This window comes from Zingiber officinale, chromosome 3A (genome assembly GCF_018446385.1).
Source record: "Zingiber officinale cultivar Zhangliang chromosome 3A, Zo_v1.1, whole genome shotgun sequence".
NCBI lineage: Eukaryota > Viridiplantae > Streptophyta > Magnoliopsida > Zingiberales > Zingiberaceae > Zingiber > Zingiber officinale.
Genome location: NC_055990.1, coordinates 28,758,380 through 28,770,670, shown reverse-complemented (window position 1 = coordinate 28,770,670; position 12,291 = coordinate 28,758,380). Strand labels below are relative to the sequence as shown.

General features: G+C 40.8%; 1 protein-coding gene across 1 annotated transcript; it reads right to left on the bottom strand.

The window, feature by feature from the left end:
- Window positions 1–5,889: 5,889 nt before the first annotated feature.
- On the bottom strand, window positions 5,890–9,070 carry LOC122051585 (G-type lectin S-receptor-like serine/threonine-protein kinase At2g19130). The gene has a single exon (XM_042612778.1). The coding sequence runs from the start codon at window positions 8,972–8,974 to the stop codon at window positions 6,482–6,484; it is 2,493 nt and encodes an 830-aa protein (XP_042468712.1). The 5' UTR covers window positions 8,975–9,070; the 3' UTR covers window positions 5,890–6,481.
- Window positions 9,071–12,291: the final 3,221 nt, after the last annotated feature.

The following is a 12,291-nucleotide window of genomic DNA, read 5'->3' as shown; positions in this document are numbered from 1 at the left end:
AATGAAACTAATATATCTCCGAAATGCAAACTATAAAGTAATGCCCGTTTCGTTCAAAACCAATACGAAGGGACTTCTTATAGTTTTTGAACAACTAACATATCATATATCCGAATTCAAAGTGAAAGTTTAAGCAACAATTTCTTTCCAAGCATTAGAACTTTATACAACTAAAGAAAGAAATAAGGGCAGGTTACAATAAAACACTAGAACCAAGGAAGAGAGATAATGATCCAGTGATCCATTACATAAGCAGAATCAAATGATATATCGTAGTGCAGCTGAAGATTTGCTACAAGACAACTTTTTCTAATTATAACATTAAAAGAGAATACAAGCTTTCGTGTACATATCAAATTTGCATCAATTTCAATTGGTTTGTTCAATAGCAGGATAATTTAGATATGGAGGAGAATGAACAAAGTGCTTAACAGTTAACACTAACTTTATCAACTTCACTTGGCTGGCCGCGATTAGGCAGCGAGCAGGTGCCTGCGACCGCTGGGATGCTGCAAACAAGGGAAGCTGGGCTGCCGCAACTGGCTGCCGCGAGGACCTGCATGCGGTGGGTGGCCTGCCACGAGCTGCCCGCGCCGGCCAGCTGGCCAGCTGGCCGTGAGCTGCCCGCGCTGGCCGCAAGCAAGCCGCGGCGGACAGCTGGCCGCGAGCAAGCCGCGGCGGCCAGCTGGCCGCGAGCAAGCCGCGGCGGCCAGCTGGCCGCGAGCAAGCCGCGGCGGCCAGCTGGCCGCGAGCAAGCCGCGGCGCCCCGCTCGCCGCGAGCAGGCCGCGAGCAAGCCGCGGCGGCCAGCTGGCCGCGATCAGGCCGCGCGGGCCACCATTATTCTTCCCGCGATCAGGCCACGCTGGCCCCGAGCCGGCCGCTGCGCCCCGCTCGCCGCGAGCAGGCCGCGGCGGCCGCCGGTTGTGTGAAAACGGAGAGAGAGAGAGGGGCACGGAGCATACCTGACTGCTGGTTGCAGATGCCGGTGAACGGGAGGAGAGGACGCGCTGGGAAATCGCCGATCGTGGACGGAAATCGCCGAGACAGGAGGAGGAAGCAGATCGCGCGAAGAGGAAAGCGGCCGATTCGGTGCCCTAATACTGAAATACCGACGGAATTATAATTCCGTCGGTAAGCAGTAAAGCTTATCGGTATAAAATTTTAACGGGTTTAAAATTAGCGGGTGCGGGCGAAAACTCACCGACGGAAATATAATTCAGTCGGTGTTTACCGACTGAATTCTAGGTCCGTCGGTAATTTACGAAGACCGCTAACCCGGATCTTCTAGATCCGTTGCCTATCGTTCGTATTCCCGACTGAATTAAATTCCGTCGGTACTTGCCGACTGATTATTTATATCAGTCGGTAATTACCGACGGGATATAAATTCCGTCGGTAAATTCTCGACGGAATATACATTTCGTCGGTAGTTACCAACGAAGATATAATCCGTCGGTATTTACCGACAGAATTTAATTCGGTCGGAATATACCGACGGAATATAAATTCCGTCGCTACTCCCGTCGTTAATTACAGGTATTTTTGTAGTGGCACACTCACACTGCATATCAAATATAATAATAAACCTAATTTAAACATTTATCTAAACATCAAAATTTAGAGTACCCAGATTGCTTCAACAAACAGCATGTCGATGGTGGTGGCAACTCTTTCAACACTAGGTTGGACCTACGCGACATCCATTGCGGTGAAAACTAGCACTGACGAACACAAGCATGCGAGTGGGCGAGAAGCGACGGAGATAAACATTGAAGAGAGAAAATAAACTTAGGGTTTGATAATCTCAAACTAGGTTTCGATTTAGAATTATTTAAATGATTTTAGAAAATTAAACATTTCCTTATTTAAATAGAATATTTAAAACAAACTTTCTTTTGATCCAATTTATCTCCATAAAACATAAAATGACTCCTATAAAATTTCAGCAAATTTTAAAAATTCATATAAACCTGTTTTCTGATAAATTATCTTCTAAAAATATTTATTTTCCCTAAAATAATTTAATTATATTACATTTAAATTATATTTAAATCTTTATTATATTTTTAGTATATTACAACCTCTTGATCTTGGAAGTGCAACAATACTTGACTCTAAGAAACTTTAAGAACTAGTGAGCTTGATGATGAGAGTGGAGAAGAGAACTGTGTGAGTGCTGATGAAGACTATCCACGCGAACGCCTTTTATCAAGTTGATAATGACTAGTTTTTCATGCTTAATCGACCATCCTAATCTACTAAGCCTTCTGTTTGCACGATAACAAGCTGTAAGTGATTTATCAACCTTACTTAATTGCTTACTAAAGCTATTGTTTCTTCGTAGAACACCTTAATTGATTATCCTAATCGATTTAGTCTTACTGAATTGATTAGCTAGATTGATTTAGTAACATTCTGTTCAATCGCAAGAAATAATTTAAGTGATTAACCTGATCGCTTAAGCTTCGAACAGAACCATTCTGTTCGAAGCAAAGGCACCGTAAGCGATTACCCTAATCACTTATAGTGTCCTAATCGATTAGAAAGTCTTTCTCACGATTCCAAGCTTAAGCGATTACCCTAGTAACTTAAACTATGGTAATCGATCAGCCTAATCGATTATCTAATTCTAACTTCCAAACCTAAGTCTAGAGTTCTTTTACCCATTATCTAGTCACCCATGACCTATTGAGACTTCTCGTTGCCTAGCATTGAGTCAACCTTGATCTGTTGGGACTTCTTCACCAAGTGTCTAGTCAATCCTTTGACCCACTTGGACTTTTCTATTTGTGCCAAGTATTCGATCAATTCTTTGACCTACTTGGACTTCTCATCTCGTGTCAAGTGTCTGGTCAGTCTTGACCCACTTGAACTTCTAAACACCAGATGTCCGGTCAACCTTGACCCACCTAGATTTTTGCATGTCTGGTTTCACTCACTAGGACTTTCTCACTGCCTATCTTCACTTATTAGAGTTTTTCACTTGACTTCACTCATGAGGATTTTCTCACTGCTCGGCTTCACTCATCGGGACTTCCAATTGTCTGGCTTCACTCACTATGACTTTCACCTGGCTTCACTCACTAGAACTTTCACCTAGCTTCATTCACTAGAATTTTTAATCTGCTAGGGCTTTTCAACTACCTAGTTCACTCACCAGGATTTTCTCACTGCTCGGCTTTACTCACTGGGACTTTCAACTACTTAGCTTCACTCATAAAGACTTTCACCTAGCTTCACTCACTAGGATTTTCCATCTGCCTAGCTTCACTCACTAGGGCTTTCCACCGCCAAGTGTTTGGTCAACACTGACCCACTTGGATTTCCTTCTTTTGCTAACCTTCTCGTCGGACTTGCCTTTGACTAACCTCCAGTTAGAACTTCCTAGTCAAGTATCCGGTCAACCTTAACCTACTTGACTTTTCTTCACATTACACTGGTCAAACTTTGACTAACATCTCCAAATGGATAATTGTACCTACAATTTTCATATATTGTCAAACATCAAAACTCAAATTTGAGTCATCTTAAACTTAATCAACCTAGTCAACTTTAACTCAGAAAAATTGCACCAAGACGTCATTGCCCTGATGTGTCTCTAAAACTGCAAGCAAATTTTATAGCCATGTATCCAATTCTATTGGAATTCAATCCGATCACTGTAAATTTTCATCTAATTTATATTTTTTTTCTTATTTGTTATAAAATAGCCCAATAAGTTTTGAATATTCAAGTAGATTTTGGATATGAAAAATAAAAATTTCTAATGTATTATTTATTAGATATTGGTGAGACTAGTCTTATGAATTGATCCTGTCCGAATCACCGAACCAAAGGACGCTGGGCACGCGACGCGCTCCTAGTCAAGGATGTAGGCCTCCGTCTGGTCGCACGAATCTCCGGCGAACCTGCACAGAAGTCGGGCCGGGAAGGGTTCCCGGCGTCGACCCTCCGACACTCAAGTCAGGCAGGCAGACAGCAGATATGAGGCTCCAACATGCGAGAGCGCGTACCTCCGGTGAAGGGTGAGGACCCTTATATAGGGCTGTGAAGAGGCATGTGCACTCATACCGAGGTGCACACGTGTTCTGTGCCATACCTTAGTATGGGCTTGTCAGATGAGCTTGCCTGACCCCTTACTGCTACAGTCTGAGCACGTCTCCGATGGGACAGGGAGCCCATGCCCTAAGATCCTGCGTATCACCTTCTGTCAGAGGATGTTTCTGTCCTTGTCTCCATGCCGAGCGTCCGACCGGTCGGCGGTTTCCTCACGTCCGACCGGTCGGATGTGCTGATCCGCTCGGGAGCTTCCTGGTCGCGTGCTCGGGACTGTTCGCAGTGTTGATACTTTATTCCTTCGGCCGAGCGGGTCATCCTCTCGGCACTACTATACTGTTCATCATGAGCGTCGGAACCCCGACTCCCCGCCGGGGTGCCTCGCTTCCGCTCGGAAGCTTCAGCCGGTCGTCACCATCATAATCAGCTCGGCCAAGCTTCTGGTTGGCCTTTTACCTTTCGACCTCCACGTGGCGTTGATTCTGCTAAATGGGGTCCCCCATTCTTACTACCGGATCACTTGCCTCCCCTTCAAGTCTAGTCGAAGGAGGCGAATAGCCCGATTGACTGGACTAAGAATCCGGCCGAGCGGTTCCTCCGTGCTTGTATCATCCGCTCGGCCAACCGTAGAGGTAGCCTAAGCTAATCAACAATGGTCTTCGCCAGATCTCCTCGTATTCTGCGCCAATCTTCGACATCAAGGTTGAGCACGCTTTCATTAAATGCTCCGAATGATTGAATGCCACGTGGAGCACTGTCATCGGTGTACGGCGGCGGTAGCATGATATTTTGACGTGATCGAAGCAATTCGAAATGGACGGCTAGATGCATGCTTTGATTCCTGTGACCTGGATCCGACGGTTGAGGCCGCCCGGCCTTCACCCTATAAATTCTTCGTTTCCTTCTCCCCCTCACTCGCCTCCGCGACTTCTGCTACTGCCCTCTGCGCTTTGGAGCTCCGGCGATCTTGTTTCTGCCCTCTGACGCTCAAGTCAGGCAGGCAGACAGCAGATATGAGGCTCCAACATGCGAGAGCGCGTACCTCCGGTGAAGGGTGAGGACCCTTATATAGGGCTGTGAAGAGGCATGTGCACTCATACCGAGGTGCACACGTGTTCTGTGCCATACCTTAGTATGGGCTTGTCAGATGAGCTTGCCTGACGGATCATGAATGCTAGCTTGTGAGAATTAAGTAGTCTATTAATATTATGACTATTTATGTATTTCAATGCAGGAGAGTTAGAAGAACCAACATAACAATTAGAAATCAATGTGGACTATAAACTATTTATACTACTTTAGAGAGGCATAGACGGAGAGGAAAGGCTTATTGCTTATAATTTTTTTCTTACCTTATCAACCTGTAATAGGGTTATTTCTATTGGAAAGAAAAATTATATGATATTTTTTTATTTTTATGTGTTTGTAACACAGTTATTCCTATAGTGATAATTGTGTCATATTAATAATTATATGTGAGATATTTTTTTAATATTTTATATGCAATTAACCGTAGTGCATAGTCACGTGCTGTGAATGATATTAACTACAATGCGCAACTGTGCACTACAAATGTAATTTACCATAGCGCACAGTTGCGTGCTGCGAATGTAATTTATCGCAACGCACGATCATACGTTGTGAATGTGTTGTGACTTTTAACAACATGGAGTTGTGCAGCATGCAATGCGTACTGCGGATAGTATAATTGCATATTGTGAAAACTCATTTTTATTGTAGTGCCTCTCTAGGTCCAAATAAGGTTGTCAAAATACATAGGTTGTTAAGATACTTGGGTTCTCAAAGTACATGAGTTGTCAGAATATATCAGTGTCCAAACATGTGGAGTAGTATATGTGGCATAACGTGATCCCTAAAAGATCTCCACAATGCAAGATATGGGTGGCATGACCCTCTGATACCTTTGACATAACATATTCACATCTTGTTAAGAAATGCACCACCTCTTATAGCAGCCACGGATGTGACGCATAACTCTTTCATGCTATAAAAAGTCATGCCCCTATGGATTAAGGTACATTAGATACTCCTTATTACATACATCTATATTTTATTATTCTCCTACACTATTTATCTCTCCATTTTTGACATCAAACATCGAAGTGGAAAGCTGAGGCGCCCCTAGTCTTCCTCTTAACGCTCTGTCTACCTTCTAGCAGCCTTGCAGATGTCATGGACAGGAGATTTTTTTGGCACATTTGGTCTCCTTTTTTTGGCTTTTCTTGGAGGTATAGTATTCCAGTCAACCTAGAAGATAGACAGCTCACCTTCTTCTCCCTATAGGTCATGATAACTTGATCCACATTCTAGTCACCTCACCGGCATTCCATCTCTCACCGCTTTTGGATGGGATCACATAACAAATGGACTTGAAGCATATCTTTGTTCTGTCTGAACTAGTGCTTAAGTTGTAGCATTGTTTATCTCAGTTGAAGAGGCACGACAGTTGGAGTTCTGATTTGAAGAGAAGTTTCCAGGGGAATTGATGTTGTCGGCACAAGAGTCAGATAGGCGTTGGAGAAACTTGGGCATAGGAGGAATGTTGATGTTTAGATTACCCTCTAGAGCTTGAACAACTTGACTCATCGTTGGCCTGGAACTCTCATCATCTTGAATGCACCAACCGGCCAATTTACAAGCTATTTCAAGTTCTCCCAAGTCAGTTTTGCACTCGAGCTGGTGGTCTAGCAAGCCTTTGACATCTCCATTAATGAGTTTGCTTGTTGCAACTGATGGAAAGAACTCAAAACAACTTTCTGTTGCACTGACCAAATTTCTCTTTCCCGATATAATCTCGAACAACATCATTCCGTAGCTGTAAACATCTACTTTGGTGGTGATGGGCATACCTGAAATCCATTCGGGTGCAATGTACCCTCTACTTCCTCTAATGGTTGTGAGAACTTTGCTAAAGTTCCTTCCGACGAGCTTTGCTAGACCAAAATCGGCTACTTTTGGCACAAGTGCATCGTCCAATAGTATGTTCTCTGGCTTAATGTCACAATGTATGATGTTGTCCCTGCATTGCTCATGAAGATAAGCTAATCCTCTTGCAGTTCCGATAGCAATTCGATATCTTGTTTTCCAGTCCAAAACATTCGAGTTGCTACGAAAAAGCTGATCAGCTAACGAACCACATGGCATGAACTCATAGACCAACAACTTCTTGGTCCCTTGAGCGCAAAAGCCAATTAGCCTAATGAGGTTTACATGTTGAATAACTCCTAGTATGCTCACCTCCGCTCGGAACTGCTTCTCGCCTTGGTAAAGACCCTCAAGCTTCTTCACAGCGATATCAATTGAGCCGGGTAACGACCCTTTAAACACGGATCCAAATCCCCCTCCTCCGAGCTCTACGGAGAAGTTTTTGGTGGCAATCCGCAGCTCATCATACATGAAGGAGACCAAAGAATTCTGCACAACTTTTGAGTTTTGGATGGCTCTCCTCCTCTCTCGCTTCCAAACGAAACCCCCAATCATGAACAAACAAACTACAGCAGCGACGACCCCTAAGGAGATGTGTGCTACCATTCTCTTCTTGTTGTTTTCAGAAATTTGCAACTCCGAGGCAGCCAAGCGCAGATAAAGAATGCCTGCATCAAGCTCATTAAGTTCTTCCTGAAGATTGAGTAATTCTCCATGCCAAACAAAGCACCCAGTGGAGCTGAAGGAATAAGCATTACAAGAGCAATTACTCAAGCAAGCTTGTTCACAATCTTGGGAGCTCCCAAGCATGGCCAAACTGAGGGAGTTGTCAGGTAATCTAACATTTTCCATCTTAAAGAAACCATCTTCTTCAGAATTGTTCTGGCCACTGCACTGCAGAGAAATCATCCTCTCACAACCCTGGCTTCGATCGCCCAAACCCCAATCTGTCTGAGACTTGATCCTGAAACCTTTAACGCAAGTGCAGAATGGCGTGGGGAGGTCATGGCAGCTTCCGAAAGGCCCGCAGACCCCATAAACGGAGCATTTGCTTCTCGGTCGAGCCCAGATGAGCTGCCACGAGTTTGAATTCTTAATCCATGTCAGTAGCTGGATCTGGCCGTATTCAGAATCGATCACATATCTGGACGTCAAGTGGTTGGGATCAATGACAGTGTACGTGAAGTAGTTTTCATCTGTTTCATTGACTACTTGGAAGTTGACAATGTAAACGGGAGGCAACTCATTCATTTGGCTGAAGATTCGGCCATCCCACAGCCCAGTAGTGCAATATGTGCGAGACGAATTCCAAAAGCAGTACTGAAAGCTTCCTTCCTGATCCATCTCGAAGCTGAAGATTCCGGGAGCAGGGTCGACTTTGCTCTTCCAGGACGTGAGGCGCTGGGATCTCTTGGTGATCTTGTTGATCCCGAACTTGGCTCCGGGTAGCAAAGTGCCAATGGGTTGGTCGAAGCTCTGCCAGAAGACGAGAGAGGAGTTGGATTCATCCCGGAGCTGGATATTACCCGTGTCAAGGATGACCGCGACGGTTGTGGAGTTGGAGGATGAGATGGCGGTGACATTGGTGGACCAGATGATAGATTTGAACTGGTCTAGCAGGGCGAGGTTGCCATCGTCAGAGATCTTAAGCTCCGACGCTGTTGGCTCCGTGACTGGAGTGACTCTGTTGGCCACCCACACGGGGGTGAGCTCTGAGATATTATTGTACCAGATGCCGATGTAGTAGTTGAAGGAGGTCGTGCCGGTGCTACCTGGTGGCGTGAAGAAGCCTAGCACGAACGTGCCGCCTCTGGAAGTGACGGTCTGGTTTCCGGACAGAGAATGATGTGCGGAGATTGTGTCTGTTGACGTTGCGGAGGAGAAGAGAAGAAAGAGAGAAAAGGAGAAGGAGAAGAGCAAGAGCAAGGGTGAAGTTTCTCTGGAACATGAAGAAGCCATTGAAACTCCCATTGCTGATGGCTGATGAGCGATAAGAGCTTGGAGGAGAATATGGAATATTTAACGGCGTCGCGGGAATGAACTGATTTACTCAACTCCGTTCAGATATTTCTCAGTCAGTCATCGCGGCGCGCCGCGTGAAAATAATGTCAGTCATCGCGGCGTGCGGCGCGTGCCGCGTGCCGCGTGAGACAATTTGGACTTCAATTGATTGGAATTGTGATTTTCAATTAAGAGATCTCATATTTGTCCCCACCGAGTCCTAATCAGGATGACAACTTTTCTATATAATAGAAAAAAGGATTAAATTTTTAACGGGCGGAAGAAAAATTTTAATTTTGATTATAAATTGACTTTATAATTTATTTTCATTTACATAAATTAGAGATTAGCATAATTTACTACCAAAGCGATCTCATATTTATGTTAAATTTATATTTTTGCAATTTTTATTTTTATTGGATTTTCATTAAATACATTTTGTAAAAAAAAAGTTAAATGACTTTAAAGACCTCAAATCCGTTCAAATGATCTTACTATATGTTTTTTTTAGAGTTTGCCCATGTTTATTTTTTAGATTTAGAGATTTCGTTAAACACTTTTACGGTTAAAGGTGTTTGATGATAATCAGGAGATTGGAAGTGACTTTAATTGACTAGATTCAAATTGACTGATTTTTTTTTACGAAAAGTGTTTAACTAACCTAAACACCTCAATTACATGTTAAATAGACATCATATCATTCCTAGAATTTCTCTAATTCTCTATGTGCTTATTTTTTTTAGATATAAATTTCTATAGGGTCATTAAGCATTTTGACAAAAAAAAATATTTGATAATCTCATAGGCCTCAAATTTGTGTTATATAGGCATTAATTATTACACTCATGGGCTTCCATTGAGTATGTTTATATTTATAATTTTAGATTTTGAGTTCTGTATAATCATCAAATATTTTATATTTTATGCCAAATGAGTAATTTTTGTACTTCTAAGAGTATAATGAATAAGTCAATATTCATTTTTTTAAAGATTTTGGATCCTGTCGTTAAGCATTGTTGACAAAAGTATTTGATAATTCTATATACTTATGTTTAGCATCAAATGAATATCTTTCCATTCCTTGGATTTACATGAGTTTATGTATGCTCATTTTTATTGTTATTTTAAACAGTAAGGATCATTAAACATTTTTTACTATATGCATTTCCTATCAAGAATCAATTTTTATTTTACCTTAATACTTTGCATGTTATGTCATGTTTTGTATATTTTTGACTTGCTTACTACTAATCCATACAAATTTGGCTATATATATATTATGATGATTATTTAAGTTTTTAGTCATTGATATGTTAGATACATTTCTTTTTTAGCTATAAATATTATTTATTGTTTGTTTGTAATTTGATGTAGAAAAAGAAGCACAGAAGAATGAAGCTCCTGTGAGATATGACAATTTGTATTTTTTTTTTTTGTGCGCTTTGGATGCCTTGTGATTATATGATTGGATATAATAATTTGTTAAACTTGTTGTTGCATTGATGTTGTTTATTTGTGTATGAATAGGATGTATTTAGTTTTGAATGACTTGTTTGAATGTTGGATTTGGATGTGTTGGATGTTTAATTGGATGTATTGATTATGATGTATGTTTGATATGTAAACAGGGTAAAAGAAAAAATTGAAGAGATGTTGGATTTTTTTTTTTTTTTTGGAACAAAATTTACAACCAACAACTTTTATCGTAAAATTATTGTAAATTTGCGACGAATCTAGATTTGTCGCAAATTTACGACAAATATGGATTTGTCCCAACTCCGCGACGAATCTTGATTCGTCGCAAATTTGGGACAAAAATTTATTTTCGTCGCAAATGTGCGAAGTTTTATGCAGAGAAAAAAGCAATGATTTTAGTTGAATTCGTTGCAAATCTGTGACAAATTGAATTCGTTGTAGAATTCGTCGTAGATCTGCGACGAATTCAGACTTGTCACAAATTTGCAATGAATTGAATTTGTTGCCGAATTCATCACAGATCTACAACGAATTTGAATTCTTTGTGGATCTACGACAAATCTCTATTTTCTTCGTAGATCTACGACGAAAATAGGGTTTTTTTACTTGCATTTATTCGCAATTATGCAACATTTTTTGGGATGAGAATTAATTCATCGTAAATCTGTGACGAAAATATATGTTTGTCGCAGATTTAAGATTATAAAATTTGCGACAAATTATTTTTCGTTGCAGATTTGCAATGAAATCTGCAACGAAAAATAAAATTCGTTGTGAAATTTGTGACGAATTTTATTTTTTCGTCGCAAACTTTAGCAACGGTAGATTAGTGACGAATTCTTTTTTGTCGTAGAATTCATCGTAATTTTCTTTTAATGAATTTGTTTTGAAAATTCGTCCCAAAAATTCAATGTTTATTTTTTTTTTTGTAGTGCTTTGATTGGGAGTGATTTTCAATTGATCAATTGAATGTGATTCAAATCAAACTGACATTTTTTTATTATTTTGGTGCTTGTTTGCGTTTGTCAATATTATTTTTAAAGGATTTGAACTTGTTAGTTGTCAAATATTTTTTTATCAAAAATATTAAATGATTCTAAAGGCTTCAAATTTGTATCAAATGAATATTATTACACTCCTAGTATTCCATTGAGTTTGGGCATGTTTGTTTTTATGATTTTGAGATTTCTAAGCTCATTAAATACTTATGGCTAAATATGGCTAAAGGTGTTTGATAACAAACAGGAGACCCAAGCAATTTCAATTGACTAGATTCAAATCCAATTGATTGACCATTGTCAAGTTTTTTTACCCAAAGTGTTTAACTAACCTAGACACCTCAATTTCACGTTAATAGGCATCATTTTGCTCTTAGAATTTTCCTAATGTCTTATGTGCTTACTTATCTAGATTTTAAATTCTATAAGGTCATTACGCATTTTTGACAAAAAAAAAAAATTGATGACCTTAGAGACCTTGAATTCCTGTTTATATGCAGATTCCTTGTGTATGGATTTCTTCTTTTTTATTCTTTGCATAGCAAGTTATCTTACTTAAAAGATGTCTATGAAACAATTGAAGTTCTACAACTCATTTACAAATCATGGAATTGATAAATTTGCAATTCCAACTCGAGATGGATAGGAAGAAAGAAAAAGGTGTCTCGCATGCCAACCGCGAATGCATCAAGATGCAACACTTCATGAGGAAACAACATCTCCGGTGCCCGCCCGGCAGCATGGGCTACTCAAGAGGTCAGATTAAGTCCTCTTGCTGCCTTTTTTGTGAATCCTTTGGACACTTTGCTTTTC